Source organism: Phyllobates terribilis, unplaced genomic scaffold, assembly GCF_046119375.1.
Source record: "Phyllobates terribilis strain yellow unplaced genomic scaffold, ASM4611937v1 Scaffold_5__5_contigs__length_657084704, whole genome shotgun sequence".
Lineage (NCBI taxonomy): Eukaryota > Metazoa > Chordata > Amphibia > Anura > Dendrobatidae > Phyllobates > Phyllobates terribilis.
In genome coordinates this window covers 372,673,686-372,698,793 of record NW_027362765.1, presented here as the reverse complement: position 1 = coordinate 372,698,793, position 25,108 = coordinate 372,673,686, and the positions used below count along the sequence as shown (strand labels likewise).

General features: G+C 43.4%; 1 protein-coding gene across 1 annotated transcript in view; it reads right to left on the bottom strand.

Annotated features, from left to right (window-relative positions):
• LOC141271571 (uncharacterized) overlaps positions 1-25,108 on the bottom strand; it is a 101,008-nt gene that overhangs the window by 64,485 nt on the left and 11,415 nt on the right. The window contains exons 6-7 of the mRNA XM_073681619.1: positions 23,663-23,783; positions 18,910-19,850 (exon numbers count right to left, since the gene is read on the bottom strand). Of these exons, the coding sequence (XP_073537720.1) occupies positions 18,910-19,850; positions 23,663-23,783 (1,062 nt within the window). The remainder of the gene's footprint in view (positions 1-18,909; positions 19,851-23,662; positions 23,784-25,108) is intronic.

Here is a 25,108-nt window from a genome sequence, read left to right as displayed (position 1 = left end):
CATGTAGTTCGCCAGGGGTTCCGGTAGTTTCTGCTGGCCGTAGAGATCCCTGCAGACGCGGACCCGGTGTCCGGTAAATGGTTGTGAGGTGAGCTGGTTAAGCTCCTCTGCCCCCTATGTAGCTTGCTTACTCCACTTGCCTTCGGCCGCGCTAGGGGCCCTCACTAGGCTTCACACTGGCAGTACGCCTCGCTACTCTTCACCGCTCTTATGGCGTCGGCACGCCTTAGGCTCAATAAATTGAGCTCCTGAGTCTGGGCTGGGTTGACAACCTCTCTGGGTGCAGCAGACTGTAGACTTAGACTGTAGATTCCAGACTTAGACTGTAACTGGACTCCTTACAGACTTCAGACCAGACTGAACAGCCTAGCTCCACCTTCCCTATTTATATCCCTATCCGGACTCCCTCTGGTGGTCTGAGGTGAAAGGTGGAGGTGTGTGTATGCTGCGAGGGCCTCTTGTGGAGGAATCCGTCCATGCACCTCTCTAGGATCTGTGGCACCAATGCACAGCAGGGCGCCACATTCCCCCCTAGCAAAGCTCAGTACTCCCGGACTGAAGTACTTTTTTTATAACAACAACAATAACAATCTTCCCTTTATGGGAGGCAATTTGCTTAAACGTTACATATAAAACATTATAAATAATAAATAGATATATACAATTTAATAAGCAACCCCAGAATTCAGGTCTCTTGCGGTGAGGTTCCCCGACAGGATGTCCATCTCACAGGGTAGAGTACTTGGTAGCTTGAGGGACCTGTCCCAAACCCTCCACGTAGGCCTTGGAGTGGCTGCAGGGCATGGCGATCCTGAGTTGGACCTCCGTTAGTGCCACACCAGACAGGTTTTCCTTCTGAGGTCACCTAAAGGGGCTCTCCAGGGAGTGCAATTATTTACAAGAAATAGTTTTTGGGCTGCACATAGTCCTCAGTCACAAAGTTCTGTATGTACCCTGACGGGTAGTTAGAGGCAAACAAGAAAAGTGTCCATTTCACTTAGATTGTCCATTATAAGCAAAACACAAGTTAATAAATACATATACAAGAAAATACACAAGTTAATACCCCAGGGTCAACTATTTACACTGTCAGAGTTTCTTACTTTATTCTCTGTATCTGACAGGGGTCTGACCTCGTGTGCTGCGTGTCGATCTGCGTAGTACGGAAGTGTGGATGGTATCTGTGTCTGCACCTTTTGCTACCCTGTCAGTTCTACATGTGGGTAGATTGTAAAACTGCCTTAACCTCTCTATGGGACTGGCAAGTGTACCATTGGCTGGGCCTTCTTGCTCTGCTCCAACCGGGGATCCTTCGTCCAGGGATTCTTCTTATGCAGGCTCTTCTGAAGCACTTACAGGCTCTACTTGCTGTGGATGGTCTTCTGGCTCTTGAAAGAAGTGGATCACAGGGATTATTACTGCTCCTCCTAGTTGAGGCCAATCTGCTGGGAAATCTCCTAAGTCAGTTTGGAGTACTGCTTCTTTAGGCTCCTCCGGTACGGTGAGAGGCACTTCTTCTTGGGGCTTTAGCAGGTCTGGACACAACTCCAGATGGTCTCTAGATAACGTTGCAGTCGTTATTCCTCCGTCTTTGCTAATCAAACAGGTCTTCTTATTATCAAAACTTGAATTTAACACAGTGTAGGGTTCTCTCTCCCACTGGTCATCAAGTTTGTGGTTTCTCCTCTTCCTCTTTAACACCAATTCTCCTGGTGTGAATGTTTCTGCGGGCGCACTTTTATTGTAGTGGGCTTCCTGCTTGTCCCTCACCCGAGTGAGACTGTCTTCGACACAGGCCTGTTCTCTTCTGTACTGCTCCTGTCTGGTCGTGTCCCAGTCCTCAGTGGACATATCTGCTTCTGGTACTACTACACCAAGCTCCAGGTCCATGGGCAACTTCCCGGGTCTGGCTCACATTAGATATGCTGGAGTACAATTGGTGGAACTCACAGGTATGTGGTTGTACAGATCTACCAGGTCAGGTAGTAGGTCTGGCCACTGATTTCTCTCCTCTAGTGGTAAGGTCTTCAGCAGGTCGATGACGATGTTGTTCAACTTTTCACAGAGACCGTTGGTTTCCCCGCAGTTTCTGCCGTCAGGTCCTTGACGGGGGCGACCACCAGGAACCGGGAGTAGTGATCCACCATGGTCAGGGCATAGGAATATCCTGACCTGCTGGGTGACAGCTTGACATGATCCAGGGCCACGATCTCTAAAGGTCGAGTCGTCTTGATGGGTTGCAGGGGTGCCTTCTGGCTGTTGTAGTCTTTTCTTCTGAGGCTACAGGGTCCACAATTCCGGCACCACCTCTCAATGGAACTGCGCATTCCTACCCAATAAAACCGACACTTCAGCAGGGCTTCTAGCTTCTTCCAGCCAAAGTGCCCCGCCTGATCGTGGTAGGCTTCCAACACCATCTGGATGTCTGTCTTGGGCACCACTATCTGTCATACCATCTCATGGGTTTTGGGGTTGACGTGCCTCCGGCACAGCTTCTCTCTATAGATGAACAGCCGACTCTTCTCATTCCACAGCTGCTTGGCTTGGAGAGACGCTTCCTTCTCCAGGGAGGAACCTTCCTGGGTTATCAGTTCTATGATACGGCTGACAACTGGTTCGCTGTCCTGGGTCTCCTTCCAGCTGTGGTGAGGCAGGGGGTTTAACGTCTTACCGCGAGGCCTCCTGGAGGCTCGTTGCTCGTGGACCATCCCATTACAATGAAAGGCAGGTAGTTCAATCTCCTCCAGGTCATCCACTTATTCTTCAGTGTCTGACTGGTGAGGCATCCTGGACAGGGCATTGGCGTTGGCGTTCTTGCGGCCCGCCCGGTACCTAATAGTGAATTGATAGTTTGACAGCCGAGCCATCCATCATTGCTCCATGGCTCCTAGCTTGGCTGTTTCTAGATGAGTCAAGGGGTTGTTATCAGTGAAGGCAGTGAATTTACTGGAGGCTAGATAGTGCTTGAACCGCTCGGTGATAGCCCAGACCAGGGCCAGGAACTCCAACTTGAAGCTGCTATAGTTCTCTGGGTTCCTCTCGGTTGGGCGGAGCTTCCTGCTTGCATAGGCGATCACCTTCTCTCGGCCATTCTGCTTCTGACTCAGTACAGCTCCTAATCCTTCGTTGCTGGCATCTGTGTACAGCAGGAATGGTTGGCTGTAGTCAGGGTAGGCTAGGATCTCTTCGCCGGTCAGGATCTCCTTCATCACATTAAAGGATTCGACTTGCTCCTTACCCCACTGGAACGGGGGATTTCTGCCTCTGGGGGACTGTCCTACCAGGAGGTCTTGCAGAGGCACCGCTTTCTTGGTATCGTCCTTCACAAACCTCCGGTAATACCCGACTAGTCCCAGGAACTGACGTACCTCCTTGAGGCTCTTCGGCTCCGGCCATTTCTGGATGGCAGTGACCTTCTCCGGGTCTGGTGCTACTCCCTCTGAACTAACGATGTGCCCCAGGTACTGTACCTTTCACTTGAGCAAGTGGCACTTTGAGGGCTTCAGCTTCATCCCATACTGGGACAGCGACTCAAATACCTCTGCCAGGTGCTTCAAGTGGTCCTCATACGTTTTGGAGTACACTATCACATCGTCCAGGTATAGTAGTACAGTCTCGAAGTTGCGGTGTCCCAGGCAGCACTCCATCAATCTCTGAAACGTTCCGGGGGCGTTGCAGAGTCCAAACAGCATACTATTGAACTCGCAGAGTCCCATCGGGGTGGTGAAGGCCGTCTTCTCCCGATCCTCCTCAGCCACAGCTACTTGCCAGTACCCACTAGTGAGGTCAAGGGTGGAGAAGTAATTTGCAGACTTTAAGGCAGCCAGGGATTCCTCTATACGTGGTAAAGGGTATGCATCTTAATGTGTAATGCGATTTACTTGTCTGTAATCTACACATTCTCATGCTTCCGTCTTTTTTCCTGACTAGAACTAGGGGAGCTGCCCAGGGACTACAACTATCCCTTACTACCCCTGCCTTCTTCATGTCATGCAACATCTCCTTCGCCTTCTGGTAGTGTGCTGGTGGTATAGGCCTGTAACGTTCTTTGATGGGTGGATGGTCACCTGTGGGGATATGGTGTTGAACCCCCTTAATCCTCCCAAAGTCAAGTGGGTGCTTACTGAATACCTGCTCTTATTCCTGAACCACCCGGTGTACACCCTGTTTCTGATGGGCAGGAGTGGTGTCTGTCCCAACATGGAGCTGTTGACACCAATCCTCCGCCGTGTGTATGGAGTTGTTATTTACTGTGTACATTTTGGCAACAGTGGCATAGCGTGGTAATCTAACCTCGTCCTCCCCATAGTTTAGGAGGCGTACGGGCACACTCCCATTGCGTACATCCACTACCCCTCTGGCAGTCAAGAGTGTAGGCCTATGCTCCGAGCTAAGGGGCTCTACTACCGCCTGGTAGCTCCGTCCTGTGAGACCTATTGCTGCTCTACACCAAATCAGCATTTCACTCATCGGGGGAATCACAATGGGTACCGGGTCTGTCACCTGTACATTACCAATTTCACCGCCTGTTAGCTTTACCTTTTGCTGGTACATAAGGGCTCGGATCTCTTTCTGGAGCGCCCTTCTCTGCCCTGGTCTGGCAGTGTCAGCTATCTGTTGGAGCAAGAACACCACTTCTCCCAAACAGTTACTAACAATATTTGTGCCAAGTACCACATACAGGGGAGGAGTCCTGAGGAGATCATTTGCATATTCCCACTGCATTTTGGGGTAAGTGAAGAGTCTCCGCGAGCTCAAAGAACACTGGATTTTGGCTGTTGGAGCTGAAAAGAGGACATCGGTAAACCAGGGGAGGAGTCCTGAGGAGATAATTTGCATATTCCCACTGCATTTTGGGGTAAGTGAAGAGTCTCCGCGAGCTCAAAGAACACTGGATTTTGGCTGTTGGAGCTGAAAAGAGGACACCGGTAAACCAGGGGAGGAGTCCTGAGGAGATAATTTGCATATTCCCACTGCATTTTTAAGCTTTTTTCACTGTTTTCAGAACATTAAGAGTAAGAACATGGAAGAGTCCAGGAGCCATTTGGTGAGCTGCATATCCTGCTACATGTTCACAGACTTGCCAGTGGAAAAGCCAAACTTCACATGCCAGAAATGCAAGCTTGTGTCCCTGTTGGAGGAAAAGTTGCGAAATCTAGAAGAGAGGTTAACTACCTTGAAAATCATTAAGGAAGGTGAAGAGTTCTTAGACAGAGCAGAATTATCTCTTCATGATTCAGAAAGAGAAGAAATTCGAACTGCACCTGATGAAACAGAGGAATGGAAGCATGTGACCCACAGAAGCAGGAGGATTGAGAGGCAGTCAGCACCTATACTGCTCAGGAACCAGTACCAGGCTCTCTCGCAGGAGAACCATGAAGAAATACAGCAAAATAAGACTTTGCCAGCAATGAATAACCTTGTAAGCCCTCAGAATCCTCCTGGATGGAAAAAGAAGAATGTTGTGAAGAAAAAACGGAGAGTGGTGGTCATGGGGGATTCCCTGTTAAGAGGAACACAGGCCGCTATCTGCAGACCAGACATAACCTCAAGAGAAATGTGCTGTCTTCCAGGAGCAAAAATTAAAGATGTGTCTGACAGGATATCAAGACTCTTCAGACCTACAGATCACTACCCATTCCTGCTAATACATGTGGGGACAAATGACACCGCAAGAAAGGACCTGGAAACCATCTGCAGTGACTTTGAAGACTTAGGCAAGAAAGTAAAAGAATTGGGAGCGCAGGTGGTCTTCTCATCCATCCTCCCAGTGGATGGCCATGAAACAATGAGGTGGAATAAGATTCTACAGGTGAACAACTGGCTACGTCGATGGTGCCGTCAACAAGGATTTGGATTTCTGGATCACGGAATGAATTACCTATACGATGGACTACTTGCTAGAGATGGGGTGCACCTTACGAAGACTGGAAAACATGTATTTGGAAGTCGCCTTGCTACACTCATCAGAAGAGCTTTAAACTAGAACAATGTGGGAAGGGAAGCAAAAGGCCAGAAAAAGCCATACAGCTGACAAATACTATTGAGATCTCTGCTACTGGAAGTGGAAAGGAAGAACAAAGACAAAACAATTTAAATAATAAAAATATGGGAGGAAGAGAAACCAATCACAAACTAAAATGTTTTTATACAAATGCACAAAGCATGGGCAACAAACAAGGAGAATTGGAACTACTAATGCAGGAAAAGAAATATGATGTCATTGGAATCACTGAAACTTGGTGGGACGATACACATGATTGGAATAAAAGGCTAAAAGGATACAACTTATTTGCAAGAAACAGACTTGATAAACGAGGAGGAGGTGTCGCACTGTATGTTAGAAAAGCGTATATCTGCACAGAGATTGAAGCTTCAGAGACTGGGAGTTCTGTGGAAACTGTTTGGGTAAGAATACAAGGAGAGAACAACGGAAAGGACACCATTGTAGGCATTTACTACAGGCCACCTGGGCAAGCTGAAGATATGGATGAACTCTTTATGTATCAAATGACCAAGTTCTCCAAAAAATATGACGTAGTGGTCATGGGAGATTTCAACTATCCAGACATTTGTTGGGAATCTCTCTCAAGTAAAACTAACAGGTCAAGCAAATTCTTATCCTCTCTTGCTGACAACTTTATCTTCCAAAAGGTAGGGGAGAAAACAAGGGGATCTGCTACTTTGGATCTAATCCTTATAAACAGGGAGGAAATGGTTGAGGAGGTAAAGGTGGCTGGGACCCTAGGAGGCAGCGATCATGCTATTATAGAATTTTAGATAACTAGAGGAGGAAGACATGTGAAGACTCAAACCTCAAGGTTAGATTTTAGAAAGGCAGATTTTAAGAGACTCAGAAAGAGAATAGGAGGGATCCAATGGCTGGATGTCCTTAAGGACAAAAATGTCCAGGAAGGATGGGAAATTTTTAAAAATGAGATTCTCAAAGCACAATCGTTAACAATCCCGAAAAGTAGGAAGAATGGGAAGCATTTAAGGAAACCAGGATGGATGAACACAGAACTTAAACACATGCTAAAAAGAAAGAAAGAAATGTTTATTAAATGGAAAGAGGGAGGCATATCTAAAGAAGATTATAATGCAGTCTGCAGATCCTGAAGGGCACGTATCAGGTTAGCTAAAGCTGACAATGAATTAAGGCTTGCAAGAGATGTCAAAAGCAATAAAAAAGGATTTTGGGGGTATGTCAAAAGTAAAAGAAAAGTCAAAGATGCTATAGGATTTTTACAGGATGAAAATGGAGAAATGGTAAGAGAGGATGTTGAGAAGGCCGAACTTTTTAACTCCTATTTTGCATCTGTTTTCTCTCAGAAAGAAAATGTAACATCAACTGATCTTCACTGTCCTTTTAAAGGAATAGAGGAATCCAAGTTATCTGTAAACAGAAAGATTGTGAGGGAATATTTAGCTAACATAAATGAGTTCAAGTCTCCAGGTCCAGATGAATTACACCCCAGAGTACTGAAGGAGATCGTAGAAGAAATTTTAGAACCACTCTCCATAATCTTTGAAAATTCTTGGAGAACAGGAGAAGTCCCAGAAGACTGGAGAAGAGCAAATGTTGTTCCTATCTTCAAAAAGGGGAAGAAGGTGGACCCAGGGAACTATAGGCCGGTGAGTCTGACTTCTATACCAGGAAAGATCTTTGAACAAATTATTAAACAACATGTATGTAAGTACCTGGATAAGAATGAAGTGATTAACCAGAGTCAGCATGGGTTTGTAACTAACAAGTCATGTCAGACTAACTTAATTTCCTTCTATGACAGAATCACTGACTGGGTGGATCAGGGAAATGCTGTAGATATAGTATATCTTGACTTCAGCAAAGCATTTGACAAAGTATCTCACACCATCCTTATTGAAAAAATGACCAAGTATGCAATGGACCAGGCAACTGTTAGGTGGATTCATAACTGGCTTAGTGATCGGACTCAAAGGGTGATTGTAAATGGCTTCACATCCAGCTGGATGAATGTCTCAAGTGGGGTACCACAGGGCTCCGTCCTGGGATCTGTATTGTTCAACATATTTATCAATGATTTAGATGAAGGAATTGAGGGTAAACTGATTAAATTTGCTGATGACACAAAGCTAGGAGGGATAGCTAATACTAGAGAAGAGAGAGAGAGGATTCAAAAAGACCTAAATAAACTGGAGCAGTGGGCAGCAACCAACAGAATGGTTTTTAACAGGGAAAAATGCAAAGTACTACATCTGGGCAATAAAAATGAAAAAAACATATACAGAATGGGAGGAATAGAGCTAAGCAACAGTACATGTGAAAAAGACTTAGGTATACTAATAGATCATAGACTGAACATGAGTCAACAGTGTGATGCAGCAGCAAAAAAGGCAAATACAATTCTGGGATGTATTAACAGAAGCATACAGTCTAGATCACGTGAAGTCATTATCGGTCTTTACTCCTCTTTGGTCAGACCTCATCTGGAATACTGTGTACAGTTTTGGGCACCACATTTTAAAAAAGACATAGACAAACTGGAGCAAGTTCAGAGAAGAGCGACCAGAATGGTGACTGGTCTGCAAACCATGTCCTATGAGGAACGGTTGCAGGATTTGGGAATGTTTAGCTTGCAAAAAAGAAGACTGAGAGGAGACTTAATAGCTGTCTACAAATATGTCAAGGGCTGTCACATTGTAGAAGGATCATCTTTATTCTCATTTGCACAAGGAAAGACTAGAAGCAATGGGATGAAACTAAATGGGAGGAGACACAGATTAGATATTAAAAAAACTTTTTGACAGGGTGATTAATGAGTGGAACAGGCTGCCACGAGAGGTGGTGAGTTCCCCTTCAATGGACGTCTTCAAACAGAGGCTGGACAAACATCTGTCTGAGATGATTTAGTGAATCCTGCTTTGAGCAGGGGGTTGGACCAGATGACCCAGGAGGTCCCTTCCAACTCTACCATTCTATGATTCTATGAAGTCTGTATCATCAGGATTAGTCTCTACTACAATTAGTCCCTGGTCCTTCAGTTCCACTCTTCCCACCTTTACTGCCACATCCTTAACCCCGACTAGGTTAAGGGGGAGGCCGTTTGAGGCATACACGGAAAGATTGGGATCTGGCGGGTGAAGTTCGTCTATGGACCAGAACCTTTTGTAGAGGACATCAGGCATGATGGTTACCTGAGATCCTGTGTCCAGCAGAGCATGTGTCGCGATGCCGTCCAGTACAATGGACAGGAAAGGTCTTCCTCCCACGAACCTGCGGTACCAGTTTGATGGGCCTGGAGGGTCTACTCCTGGGTGTCGGCCCTCGGCCCCAGGGTTTTCTCATTTAAAGGACAGCTCTGGACGGTGTGACCTGTCTTGTGGCAGACAGGATCCCTCGGCGGGCGGCGTTGGTCGCTGGTCCTCCCAGGGGGTGGCGTTGTCCTCCTCCTCCTTCTCATCCAGGGGACATCCTCAGGGCTGTCGGCTAGCAGGTTCCTTCCTTCTGCCTCGGGCTCCGTCCGCAGCTGCAGGGCACTCAATACAGTGGTCAGGGTTTTGCTCAACTGACGCACTTCAGAGCGCAGGCTGTCCAGCTCACTAGGGGACGTTGCTGGAACCTTGGCTTCAGCAGCCACCGGGGAAAAGGTGGATGCTGCAGGCACTGGGGTGGCCCCACCCTGGTAACATTGGATAGCAGTTGTTTCCAGGGACTGTAGTCCTTTTATAGCCATGTCCTTAAGGGTGTCAAAGGTGGCATCTGGATGATCCAGGGACCACCAACGCACAGTCCTGCTCTCCTCTTGAGACCTCAGTCCCCAGATAAACTGTTCCTTCAGTATTTTATTTTCATTATCGATGCTGGTTGGAGCTCGCAGGGCCCCTTTTAAACGCCAGGCATAGTCCCGAACACTGACCTCCGGTTGCTGAGAGCAGTTGTAGAACCTCATCCGGAGGTCTGTCTCAGTACGATTCTCAAAGACAGTCTGTAACTTTTTAAAGATTGCGGACACTGACTCCTGGTCTGCGGCCGACCAGGTTTCTACTTCTTGCTCCACAGCACCAGTCAATTGTCCCAATACAACAGCGGCTCTTAGCTTGCCTGTCATAGAGTACATGTCCAGTATACCGCATATCTTCCTTTTGAATCCAGACAGGGTATCTGGTTTGCCGCTGTACTGGGGGAGCCACTTCGCTCCAGGGATGTACGGTAGAGCCATGGGTTTTGACAGGGGTTACAGGCCCTGCTGGTGGAGCGGCTGCTTCGACCTGCTCGGCGCCGAGCGCGGGTTGAACATCAGGGCGGTTAACCGGTACTCCGGCGTTGTGCTGCTCTTCGGACATTCTGGCGCCCCCCTAGCGAACCGTGGCCTACCTTCTTTTCTTTTCTTCCGGGAGGCCGCAGCTCTGCAGGTGACGGTCTTCTTCAGGACCTTGCGTCGCTTGCGTCCTACGTCAGAGCATTCACCGGCGCTCCTTCCAGGACCTGGCTCTCCCTGGTTTTACGTCGAGGTGTGGGGCGTGTCCGAGGCTTTGCGCACTTTAGCAGGTACGCCTCTCAGTTTCCCGCGGTTACGCCCTTCTTCCCGCTCGGCCGCCCAATAATGACGGCAATCTTCGCCACAGTTAAATACACAGTTCAGAATAAAGGCGCACAGTACCCGGTGGCTACGGGCACAACACTCCGTCGTTGCAGCGGGCACGGAATCCTGTTCGTGACGCCAGGAAGAGATGACGCGCCTAGGGGATGGGGACTCGGCGCCCGGGCCTTGTTGTTTGGTTTTGGGGGATGCCGCGGTGGCCGGCTCCCAGGGCCGTACCCTGGGGTCACTCTTAACCACTTTGCGCCAGAGCTTGTTTTTGCCTTCGTGACCAGGCCAATTTTTTCAATTCTGACCACTGTCAGTTTATGAAGTAATTACTCTGGAACGCTTCAACGTATTCCCCTGATTCTGAGAATGTTTTTTCATGACATATTGTACTTCATGATAGTGGTAAAATTTCTTCGATATAACTTGCGTTTATTTGTGAAAAAATCGGAAATTTGGTGAAAATTTTGCAATTTTCAAACTTTGAATTTTCATGCCCTTAAATCAGAGAGATATGTCACACAAAATAGTTAATAAATAACATTTCCCACATGTCTACTTTACATCAGCACAATTTTGGAACCAAAATTTTTTTTTGTTAGGGAGCTATAAGGGTTAAAAGTTGACCAGCGATTTCTCATTTTTCCAACAAAATTTACAAAAACATTTTTTTAGGGACCACATCACATTTGAAGTCACTTTGAGGGGTCTTTATGACAGAAAATACCCAAAAGTGACACCAAACTGCACCACTCAAGGTGCTCAAAACCACAGTCAAGAACTTTATTAACCCTTCAGGTGCTTCACAGGAATTTTTGGAATGTGGAAGAAAAAAATTAACATTTAACTTTTTTCACAAAAATGTTACTTTAGACCCAATTTTTTTTATTTTCACAGGGGTAACAGGAAAAAATGGACCCCAAATTTTTTTGTGCAATTTCTCTTGAGCGTGCTGATACCCCATATGTGAAGGAAAACCACTGTTTGGGCGCACGGCAGGGTTCGGAAGGGAAGGAGCGCCATTAGACTTTTTGAATGTAAAATTTGTCTGAATAATTAGCAGACGCCATGTTGCGTTTGGAGAGCTCCTGATGTGCCTAAACAGTGGAAACCCCCCACAAGTGACACCATTTTGGAAACTAGACCCCTTAGGGAACTTATCTAGATGTGCGGTGAGCACCTTGAACCCCAAGGTGCTTCACAGAAGTTTATAATATTGAACTGTAAAAATAAAATTTTCACATTTTTCCCACAAAAAATGTTTTTCATTCCCTAATTTTGTATTATCATAAGGGTAATAGGATAAATTGCACCATGAAATTTGTTGTGCAATTTCTCCTGAACACGCCGATACCCCATATGTGGAGGCAAATTACTGTTTGGGCGCACGGCAGGGTTTGAAAGGGAAGGAGCGCCATTTGACTTTTTGAATGTAAAATTTGTTTGAATAATTAGCGGACGCCATGTCACATTTGGGGAGCCCCTAATGTGCCTAAACAGTGGAAACCTCCCACAAGTGCCACCATTTTGGAAACTAGACCCCTTAGGGAACTTATCTAGATGTGTGGTGAGCACCTTGCACCCCCAGCTGCTTCACAGAAGTTTATAATATTGAGCCGTAAAAATAAAATTTTCACATTTTTCCCATAAAAAATGTTTTTCATTCCCTAATTTTGCATTATCATAAGGGTAACAGGATAAATTGCACCATGAAATTTGTTGTACAATTTCTCCTGAGTACGCCGATACCCCATATGTGGGGGAAAACCACTGCTTTAGTGTACGGCAGGGTTCGGAAGAGAAAGGAGCGCTATGTTGGCTGGGATAGGTTGCAGACACCATGTCACATTTGAAGAGTCGCTGACATGCCGAAACAGCAAAAAACCCCACAAGTGACCCCATTTTGTAAACTACACCTCTCAAGGAATTCATCTAGGGAAGTAGTGAGTATTTTTTAATTTTTAAATTTATACCATTGGGCAGTGAAAAAAGCATAATTATATTTTTACCACAAAAAATGTTTTACCCTCAGATTTGACATTTTCACACAGGGCAATGGGTAAAAATGGTGCCGAAATGTGTCACACAATTTCTTCTAAAAGTGGCAATACCCCATATGTGGCTGTATCGTACCGCTCAGCCATACGGTGAGATCTGAGGGGGACGGAGCGCTATTTGACAATTGGAGAACAAATTATTGTAGAATAGGCATTTGGATTTGGGAGCACAAAATTTTCTGAATTTCTTTTGGGGGGCAAGGGTCATTTTGCTTTTCCAGAGCCTTTCTGCTACCAGTAACTTGGAAGTCCCTTATATTTTTAACAGATGACGGACCTGAGTGGGGACTAGCTTTTTTTGAGGACTGAGTTGAAGCTTTTATTGGGAACATTTTAGGTAACATTTATCCGGCGCTCTAGGCTGAGCACTTACATCGGGGTTTCCATCTAAATTTCCAAGTGATGTAACTCAGATGAAACCCCTGCGGGATCCATTCACTGTAATGAGGCAGCAGAGTTACTCTGGACTCCGTCTGGCCTCTGTTTAGCGGTGTCCTTTTTTTCAGAAGTGCACAAAACTGTGGCCAACCGCACTTTTATGCACGCCTAAAACAAATGACACCGTGGGATCTCAGGCTAGACGGCGTCCACAGTGGCCTATATTTGCCTCATTACAGGGAATCTCCCATCATGGGTTCCGGCTGAATCACGTATTTCAGAGATTTACACGGAAACTCTGGTGTAAGTGCTCAGCGCAGAGCACAGGATAAATGTGAGCAGAGCCTTACTGGGATCTTTGGGAGACATAATAAACAAATCAGTAGCAGGTGAAGAATTGGTTTTATTTATTTTTTACGCCGTTCCTAGTGTGATATAACTGATTAGATTACTTTATTCTTCGGGTCGGTGCGATTACAGAGATACCAGATTTATATCGGGTTTTTATGACTGACAGCTGTCACACACTAAAATACGCTTTTTTTGCAAAATCTAGTTTTTGCATCACCATATTTTGAGAGCTATAATTTTTCCATATTTCGGCCGACAGAGTCATGTGACGGCTTGTTTTTTGCGGGACGAGTTGACATTTTTATTGGTACCATTTTTGGGAACGTGACATTTTTTGATCGCTTTCTATTCCGTTTTTTGGGAGGTAAAATTAACAAAAACAAACAATTCAGGAATTATTTTTTGAGGTTTTTTTTTATGCCGTTCTGCGTGTGGTAAAAGTGATAAGGCAGCGTTATTCTTGGGGTCAGTACGTTTACAGCGATACTACACTTACTGTATTTTTTTTATGTTTTGGTGCTTTTACACAATAAAACTATTTTATAGAAAAAAATATTTTTTTTGCATTGCTTTATTCTGAGCGCTATAACTTTTTTATTTTTTGGCTGATGGAGCTGTATGGCAGCTTTTTTTTTGCGGAACAAGATGACGTTTTCAGCGCTACCATTTTTATTTCTATTTTGTTTTTTGATCGCATTTTTTTCCACTTTTTGTTTGGCGATATGATGAAAAAGCATATTTTTTTGCTCCGTTTTTTATTTATTTTTATTACGGTGTGCACAGAAGGAGTTAATTAGTGTGACAGTTTTATAGCTCGGGTTGTTTCGGACGCGGCGATACCAAATATGTGTACTTTTTTTGGTTTTGTAAAAATATACGGATTTATTGGTTTAATATTTTATTTATTTATTTTTATTTATTTTGTGATTTTTTTTTTTAATAGTTTAAAAACTTTTTTTTTACTTTTTTTTACATTTTTACTTAGTCCCTGTATGGGACATTAATTTTTATTTTTCTGATCACTGATCTCATGTAATGTAATAGACATATATTACATTACATGAGATCTTCCCTGACTGTTTCAGTCAGTCTCCTGTCTGGCTCAGCTTGCAGGCTGAGCCAGACAGGACACCATATATGGCAGAGCTGGAGGCGGTCATGTGACCTCCAGCTGCCATAGCAACCCCAGGTCCTGGAAGGAAACGGAGGTCTTCGGAGAGGTAAGACGACCCCCTCTCCTCCTGCTGTCTCCTATATGCCGCGATCACTATAGATCGCAGCATATAGAAGACAGCAAGGGGTTAACATCACTGGGACCTGATCTAATCAGGTCCCGATGATGTTCCCTGTCAGAGCTAACGCTCTGCACCGGAATCGCAGCGCTTGCAGGACCCTGGGGGTCCTGAGCGCTGCGAGTCCACCCACCGTTTTTAAACGTCGGTGCTGCACAGAGCCCGGCAAGCGCCGACGTTTATCTACAGTGGGCGGTCGGGAACCGGTTAAAAAGCAAGGAATGGGGAAAGTTATATGGTATAGGGAAAGTTCGTGACGCCACCCGTGGTGTCTGGTGAGGATCACCAGCGCTGCTACAGTCCTCTGAGGCCGGTGGTCAGGCAGCTTAGTTGGTGCGGCTCCCCACAGGTGGAGCAGGGCCTCAGGGCAGCGTAGGAGAAGGGATGCAGGACAGAGGGGACCCAGCTGGGTCAGGAGAAGAATAGGAACACACACAACAGCTCACTTCAGTACCTTTACTGGTGGTGTTTCAGGCACGATCCATGGCACTGTAGGGTGAAGGGTGCATTTCAGGATTCTCCCCAGTGAGCGGGTGTGGGGCCTCCTGTTTCTTGCCTTTTCCTGATAAGTTTATGACCTGCCTAAGCCAGACTTAGACTGTAACTGGACTCCTTACAGACTTCAGACCAGACTGAACTGCCTAGCTCCACCTTCCCTATTTATATCCCTATCCGGGCTCCCTCTGGTGGTCTGAGGTGGAGGTGTGTGTATGCTGCGAGGGCCTCTTGTGGAGGAATCCGTCCATTCACCCCTCTAGGATCTGTGGCACCAATGCACAGCAGAGCGCCACATTCCCAATAAAAGCTTCACATAAAAGCCCCCACTCAGGTCTGTCATGTGTTAATGGAAAAATAGGGGGCTTCCACGTTACTGGTAGTACAAAGGCTCCTGAAAAGCTAAATGGCTCCTCGCCCACCAAAAGAGATTCAGCAAATTCTGCACTCCCAAATCCAAATCCCCCCTCCCTTCTGAGCACCGCAGTGGGTCTAAACTACATTTAGTGTCCACATGTTTGGCAGGGATATAATTTCCAAAATGGGGTCACTTGAGGGGGGATTCGGGTTTTCTAACATTTAGGGGCTCTGTATATGGAGTCCCGCAAACTGTTCTAGGAAAATCTGCACTCCAGGAGGCAAATAGTGCTCCGTCCCTCCCATGTGTCGCGGTATGGCTAAGCAGTAATGTACAGCCACATATGAGGTATTGCCACATTCAGCAGAAATTATGGGACAAATTTTCGTGCCATTTTTATCCATTATCCCAGTGTGAAAATGTAAAATCTGGGGCTAAAACAACATTTTTGGGGTAAAAAATTTAATTATTTTTTCCTCACTGCCCAATGGAATAAAATTCTGTGACACACCCTTGGTGTCCGTATGATCACTGCACCCCTAGATGAGTTCATTGAGAGGTGTAGGTTGTAAAATGGGGTCATTTATGGGGGAATCTGCTGTTCTGGCACATCAGGGGATCTCCTAGTGGGTCATGGCACCCTCAAACCATAACAGTAAAATCTGTACTATAATATGGTGCTCCATCCTTTCTGACCTTTGCACTGTACCTCAAAAGTAGTTGCCAATTACATGTAGGGTATTGGCGTACTCAGGAGAAATTGCACAACAAAATGAGAGGTAAATTTTCTCCTGTTACCTTTGTGAAAATAAAAAATTTGGGGCTAAAAGAAAATTTTTGTGATTTTTTTTTATTTTCACGGCTCTACGTTATAAACTTCTGTGATAAACTTCTGTGAAGCACCTGGGGGTTCAAAGTTCTCACCACACATCTAGATAAGTTCATTGAGTGGTCTAGTTTCCAAAATGTGGTCACTTGTGGGGGGTTTCCACTGTTTAGGCACATCAGGGGCTCTCTAAATACGACATGGCGTTCGCTCATTATTCCAGCAAATTTTGAATTCAAAAAGTCAAATGGTGCTCCTTCCCTTCCGAACCCTGCCATGCACCCAAACAGTGGTTTTCCACCACATATAGGGTATCGGCGTACTCAGGAGAAATTTCACAAAAACTTTTGGGGTCCATTTTCTCCTGTTACCCTTGTGAAAATAAAAAAATTGGGGTTAAAACATTTTTTTGTGATTTTTTTTTCACGTATCTATTTTATAAACTTCTGTGAAGCACCTGGAGGTTCAAAGTGCTCAGCACACATCTAGATAAGTTCATTGAGGGGTTTAGTTTCCAAAATGAGGTCACTTATGGGAGATTTCTGCTGTTTAGGCACATCAGGGGCTCCCCAAATGCAACATGGCGTTCGCTGATTATTCCAGTAAATTTTGAATTCAAAAAGTCAAATGGCGCTCCTTCCCTTCTGAACCCTGCCATGCGCCCAAACAGTGGTTTCCCCCCACATATTTGATATCAGCATGCTCAGGAGAAATTGCACAATACATTTTGTGGTCCATTTTTATCTGTTACCCTTGCGAAAATAAAAAAAATTTGGTCTAAATTTAATTTTTTGTGAAAAAAAGTTAAATGTTAATTTTTTTCTTCCTCATTGCTTCTGTTCCTGTGAAGCACCTTAAGGGTTAATAAACTTCTTGAATGTGGTTTTGAGCTCCTTGAGGGGTGCAGTCTTTGGAATGGTGTCACTTTTGGGTATTTTCTGTCATATAGACACAAAAAAGTCACTTCAAATGTGATGTGGTCCCTAAAAAAAATGGTTTTGTAAATTTTGTTGGAAAAATGAGAAATCGCTGGTCAACTTTTAACCCTTATAACTTCCAACAAAAAAAAAATTTTGGTTCCAGAATTGTGCTGATGTAAAGGAGACATGTGGGAAATGTTATTTATTAACTATTTTGTGTGACATATCTCTCTGATTTCAGGGCATAAAAATTCAAAGTTTGAAAATTGCTAAATTTTAAAACGTTTCGCCAAATTTCTGTTTATTTTACAAATAAACGCAAATGATATCAAATAAATTTTAGCACTATCATGAAGATCATGGCAGATATTCAGGAACAAGTACACTACATACAGTGTTAGACTCACCATATGATATGGATCCTCCAAGTCTGAGGTCCAGGGGGGGTCACACGGGTGTCAGTGCAACATATAGGTGGAACATGGACAGCTGTGAGACTGCAGGCAGGTTGGTGAGAAGTAGGAAGCCACAGGCAGGAAGAAGGTCCAGGAGATCGCAGCCAGAGTGTATGAAACCGCAAGCAGGTGGAAGACGTCAGAAGACCGCAAGCAGGTAGGCGGGATTCTGGAAACCGCTGGCAAGCAGGTTACGTCCAGGAGACTACAGGCAAGCAGGCGGGAGACTTTACATCTGCAACTAGACATTTGGGCACTGGTGGAAAGTTATGAATATTGGGGTTTGTATACATCCGATATTGATGGTACATACATTTTCAACTTCAGGACTGACTTCGGTCAAATGCGCAATTGTCCTGACGATAGGGAGCAGCAGAGGGCTGTTTGTGACAAAACGACAACAACATGGTGGGTTCAGTGCGACACTCCTGGCTGTGATCTTTGACAATTGGTGGCAGCGGTGGGATCTGTATATGATCTCTCCAGTATCATCCTTGACATATAACATACAGTTTCATGTTCTATTATTTGACATTTCAAAAGTACCATTTGTGTTCACCAAGCTAAGAGGTGTCTGCCTGATTTTATACTTTGTTGACTGAATGATGGTAGCGGTCCTAACTGTTCTTCAAGCAAACAGTTAGTATTGATTAAACTATAAATATGTGAGATGGGTAATATACCTGAAGAAATCCACTCTAATTCAAGAAAGATCTTTTAAGATATCATTGTAGTCTCCAAAAGTCAGGAAATCTACTGAGACGAGTTTGTGAGGAGTAATCTCAGGAGAATAAGATCTGCATCAAAATTCTAGGCCCCATTTCAACCTCATTTGAAGCAACAGGAAATAATTTCATGTACACCAACTGCCAAGTGGACACAAAATCATCTTTGCTTTTACAATTTTTCCCCATCATGAGTCTGGCAGAGGAGCAATTCATGGCTTTTACTACGGTCCATGGGAATGGGTCCACAAACAATGTTTTGTACTATTATCAGCTGTTAAAATTTCATTTATTTTTTTTAACAGAAAATATCATAGAAATGTCATCACCTATTGTAAATAAGTTCTCTGTATTCTATTTTCTTTAAAGATTTTTATTGGTAATTGCATACATTTCATAAATTACACGCACTTTTATGTCCTTGAAGACTTAATTTGAAGGTAAAACATTTCCCATAATCAGAACAGGAATATGGCTTCTACCTTGTGTGAATTCTGTGGTGACTAACAAGATATGATTTTCTGTTAAAATATTTCCCACATTGTGAACATGAATATGGCTTCTCACCTGTGTGAATCCTCTGATGTATAACAAGATCTGACTTCTGGATAAAATATTTTCCACAATCTGAACACGAATATGGCTTTTCACCAGTGTGAATTCTCTGATGTCTAACAAGATCTGATTTCTGGTTACAGTATTTCCCACATTCTAAACATGAAAATGTTTTCTCCTGGGTGTGATTTCTCACATCTATATCAAAAGTTGATTGATTTGTAAGATGTTTCCCCCTTTCTGGGCATGAATATGGCTTCTTATGTCTGTGACTTCTCTGATGTCTAACAAGATTTGATTTAGTTTTAAAGCATTTCCCACATTCTGTACATGAATATGGCTTCTCACCCGTGTGAATTCTATGATGTCTAACAAGATCTGATTTCTGGTTACAATATTTCCCACATTCTAAACACGAAAATCCTTTCTCCCGTGTGTGACTTCTTTCATGCATACCAAGATTTGATTGATTTGCAAAACGTTTCCCACATTCTGTGCATGAATACGGCTTCTCCCCTGTGTGAATTCTCTGATGTAGAACAAGATGTGTTTTCTGGTTAAAACATTTCCCACATTCTGAACATGAATACGGCTTCTCACCGGTGTGAATTCGCTGATGTTTAACAAGAAGTGATTTCTTTTTAAAACATTTTCCACATTCTGAACATGAAAATGGCTTCACACTTGTAGGAGACGTTTGATGTTTTGTACTCTGAATTTTATTTTGTTTAATGGTGTGTGATGAATTAGAAGAGGAGGGTATATCAGGGATATTTGGATGTTCTTCATGTGCAGCTTGTATGATATCACAATTATAGACTTTAAAATCCAAAGTCTCATGCCTCTCTGAGCTTCTGGTACAGTCATCTGCCAAAAAGTAAAGGTGATTTTATTATTTTTGAATAACAAAACCTTAAAAATGTGTTGCGGTTTTATAAAATTTTGCCAAATATAGCTGGAGTTACAGTCAGAACCACAATTCGTAAGGTTGCAGCATATGCTGACGATCTCCTGCCCATATATTTCAATCCCTTATAGCTTTAAATTTTAAAATAAATTTTGAAAAATTGGAAGAGTTTAATATTCCCTGCCCTTTTTGATTATGTCAACCCTAGTTGTCCAATGTTTTTAATTTTCATAGCGGACAAAAATGCTTTGTATCATTTTGCAAGTTCTTTAACTTTTTCTAAATCTAATTGTGAAGACAATATATGATATAATATTTGGCCTATAAAGAATATAGTTGTCAAGGCTTTATAGAAAACGTATACACCCATAGCATGAATCACAAGTAAAGTAAATATCGCTAAGGAAGATTACAACATTTTTACAAATTATTTTTTCTATCAAATAGATTTTATTGTGTAAAAGTGCCAAAACATAAAAAAAAAGATATAAATGTGGTACCGCTGTAAAAGTACTGACCCGAAGAATAAAACTACCTTATCAATTTTACCACACACGGAGCGGCATAAAAAAAAACAAAAAAAAAACAAACAATTCCTGAATTCTTGGTTTTTGTTTCTTCTGCCTCCCAAAAATCAGAATAGAAAACGATCAAAAAATGCCTGAAAATGGTACCAATAAAAATGTCAATGTGCTAGGGTTAGGGTTGTGTTGGAGCTGTGATTCAAAAGTAAAGAAAAAAAATGATGACGATATGGCGACTAGTGTTGAGCGCAAGTGCTCGCTACTTGAGTTTGCATCGGGTGCTCAGGTATGCACAGAGTATCGCGGTTGCTCGAGTATTTTTTGGGGTGTCTAACAACCGTGAAACATGCGGGGCAGGGACTCGAGCATGTCACCTGAGCACCCGCGATACTTGGTGCATACCCGAGCACCCGATGCAAACTCAAGTAGTGAGCACTTGCGCTCAAGACTAATGACAACTTATTCTATATGATGACCTAATGTTATCAATTTCTGTGTCGTACCTCTGGGTTCAAAGTGTGCACTATACCGCTTGATAAAATCCTTGAGGGGTGTAGTTTCCAAAATGGGGGGTTTCCACTATTTAGGCACATCAGTGGCTCTCCAAACACGGCATGGCGTCCGCTCTCATTTCCAGCCAATTTTGCGTTCAAAAAGTCACACAGTGCTCCTTCCCTTCTGAACTCTGCCATGAGCCCAAACACTGTATTTTTCCCACATATGGGGGATCGGCGTACTCAGGAGAAATTGAAAAAAGAGTTTTTGGGGTCCATTTTCTCCTCTTACTGTTGTGAAAATAAACATTTTTGGGCTAAAACATTATTTTTGTGGAAAAAGTTAGATTTTTTTATTTTCACGGCTGAATGTTATAAACTTCTGTGAAGCACCTGGGGGTTCAGGGTGCTCACCACACATCTAGATAAGTTCCCTGAGGGGTCTAGTTTCCAAAATGGTGTCACTTGTGGGGGGTTTCCACTGTTTAGGCACATCAGGGGCTCCCCAAACGCAACATGGCGTCCGCTAATTATTCAAGTAAATTTTACATTCAAAAAGTCAAATGGCGCTCCTTCTCTTCCGAGCCCTGCCGTGCGCCCAAACAGTGGTTTTCTCCCACATATGGGGTATCGGCTTACTCAGAAGAAACAAATTTTGGGGTCCATTTTTTCCTGTTACCCTTGCAAAAATAAAAAATTGGGGTCTAAATTAACATTTTTGTGAAAAAAGTTAAATGTTAATTTTTTTCATTCCAAAAATTCCTGTGAAGCACCTGAAGGGTTAATAAACTTCTTGAATGCGGTTTTGAGCACCTTGAGTGGTGAAGCTTTTAGAATTGTGTCACTTTTGGGTATTTTCTGTCATAAAGGTCCCTCAAAGTCACTTCAAATGTGATGTGGTCCCTAAAAAAATGGTTTTGTAAATTTTTGTTGAAAAAATGAGAAATTGCTGGTCAACTTTTAACCCTTATAAGTTCCTAACAAAAAAAAAAGTTGGTTCCAAAATTGTACTGATATAAAGTAGACATGTGGGAAAGTTTTTCTTTTTTAATAAATTTGCAACAATTTCTACATTTCTGTTTTTTTCAGTCAAGATGGGGTGCAGAGTGTACTATAATGAGAAAAAAATGAACTTTTTAGAATTTACCAAATGGCTGCAATGAAACAAAGAGTGAAAAATGTAAAGGGGTCTGAATACTTTCCGTACCAATTGTATGTTTTAATATACTCCTGTATATTCTTCTCATGGGTTCATTCCCCTCAATCCCCATCTCATTTCATTTTTTGGGCCTATAAAGCTGCACTCGGCTTTTTCCGGCAGCTCCATAGAGAATGATTGCAGCAGCGGTCGAGCATCTGACCTGCCACTCTGCCATTTTGTAAAAGGAATAAAAGTGCCTCATCCGGAATAAAAAAAATCCTCATTCTGCCAATTGGTGTAGGTCCCAGTGGTCAAAACCCCCTGACGAATACGTCATCACCTATCCTAAGGGCACATATGAGAGAATTATGCAAACGACACAAATTAGATTATGCAAATGACACTCTGGTCAGAGTTTAATGAGTGTCAGCATAGTGTGATCCGATTCTCTTGAATTAGGAGAATATGGAGAAAAATATTTATTCATCTTCTCCATTCTGTGAGTGGGCAAAAATCAGACTACACTCAGACGTCATATGAGTGCAGTCCAATGTTTCCCTCGCACTCATTTTTTTCCTCAGACAGGCTTATGAGTAGGTAGGTGATAACTTGGTTCTGTTGGAAATCCCAGTTAGTCAAAGTGGACAAATAGCTCTGTAGTATAAAGATATAAAATTGATTTACCCAAATGGTAAACCACATAAAGAAATAAAGAACTCCAATATTGCCATTTTCTGTCATTGTACTTCCCCATAAAAATATAATAAATAGCGATCAAAACATCATATGTACTGCAAAATAGTATCGAGAAAAACCACAGCTTAAACTAAAAAAAAAAAAACCCTTACTGCACTCCATCAATGAAAAAAGAAAAAGGTCACAAGTCTCAGAAAACGGCCGACACCGGCCAGGAGAGCAATGTGCACAGTGGGGCTACTGCTCGTGCCTCTCACCGCCGACATTTTCCTAAAGCTCACTGCTGGGAAATCAATGGCTGCAGCTTCACACCACCCGGACACCCCCTCTTCCCAGCTCAGGGCCCCCAGCATCGCCCCACTTCTGCCGCCGCCAGTTTCTTGCGACCCTGCATCCTGTGACCCCGCTCTATCGCCACCCCCCCCCAACCAGGTAAGCTACATTTGGACTACAAGACGAACCCCCATTTTCCTCCCAAAATTGGGTGAAAAAAGTGCATCTTATAGTCCATTAAAATGTAAATATTAGTGATGAGCGAGTATGTTCTGTTAACTCTTTCGCCGAGTATGCTCGGGCCGAGCGCTGAGTATTTACAGCTGCTCGGTGATAAGGTTAAATCGCTCTCGTGTGCATGATTTGCAACTGTTTGACAGCTTTATTACATGTGATTGTCTATTTCTTACACATTCCTCACATGTAATAAAGCTGTCAAACAGTTGCAAATCATGCACACGGGAGCGATTCAACCATATCACCGAGCAGCTGTAAATACTCGGTGCTCGCCCGAGCATACTCGGAACAGAACATACTCGCTCAACCCTAGTAAATATCTGTTTTTTAAAATGCAACATGGAATTGTTGCATCCAGTGGATAAGGTGAACATGACTGTAATCTGCATTCAGTGGTGACCACTCACCCGAGCCGTTATCTGTAGGAATCTCCATTTTACCCTGCTCGTCACTCCTCACATATGTCTCTTCTTTTTCCATACTATCTGTAGTATTTATTTGGTTCTGCACTTCAGCCCGATTCAAAAACTGAAAAATAAAGAATGTAAAAGTTGCCAGATACTTGGAGACGTCATGTATGATTTAGATGACCAGTAATTATCAGGATGGCCAAAAATGACACAACAGCAAATAGCTGCAGAACTTCTATATAAATCCAACCTGCTGGTTCCTTATCTCAACCTATTCAATAGCCTAAAAAAGTGTGAAGCGATCCGGGCAACATGTAATGTCAGTGTATTAGAATACCTGTTAGAAAAGGGCACAATATTGCAACCACTTGTAATGGTGAGCCATGAGAGTATATAGCTAAAATTACTAGGACCCATCATATTATTTTGCTCATTTACTTATAATCATAAACCAATCGTCACTACATAACTAACAAAAGAGGTAGAAAGGACGATCTATAGGTCATTTATAATATATAAATCTTTATTGATCAGGATTAGTGATGAGCGAGTATGTTCTATTAACCCTTTCGGCGAGTACGCTCGGGTCGAGCACCGAGTATTTACAGCTGCTCGGTGATATGGTTGAATCGCTCCCGTGTGCATGATTTGCAACTGTTTGACAGTTTTATTACATGGGAGGAATGCCTATTTCTTACACATTCCTCCCATGTAATAAAGCTGTCAAACAGTTGCAAATCATGCACACGGGAGCGATCAACCACATCACCAAGCAGCTGTAAATACTCGGAGCTCGGTCCCGAGCATACTCGGAGCAGAACACACTCGCTCAACACTAATCAGGATCATTGAAGGAAGGTGGACAAAAAACAGACACCTTCCTTATTAGGTAATAATAAGTTTTGTGAGGATTCACAAATTTATATACTGATATGCATTTATGAATTGTTAATACTGATCTTTTTTGGTGTGCCCATCGGTCTCTTTTTCATCCATATGAGGATATGATTGAGCATATGACATAGAAATGTGTGGTCTTTGCACGCGTGGTACGCGATTTGGTGTTGTTTTTATATATACATGTCTTTTTTTTCCTCAATTATCCTGTTCAATAAAGATTTATATATTTTTATATTATCAATAACCTATAGATCGTCCTTTCTTGCTTTCGAGACCCTCTTTTTTGTATGTAATGTCAGTGGTCAGCGGCCTTCTCCGCCTTGTAAATGTAGGAGTGGTGGAGATTATGTTCTACTCTTTGACAACCCAAGTGGTTAAATGTATTTTATAGTAAGGTATGTTATTTGAAAGTAAAACCCTCTGGGGCTGCAGTTAAGCCTAGACAGGGCTAACTGTAATGGCTGGCCCAGATTGGGGAGAGGGGACTGGGAGTTAGTGCCAAGTTCAGTCAGAGGAAGTGTGGTGAAGTGACAGTAGTGGTCA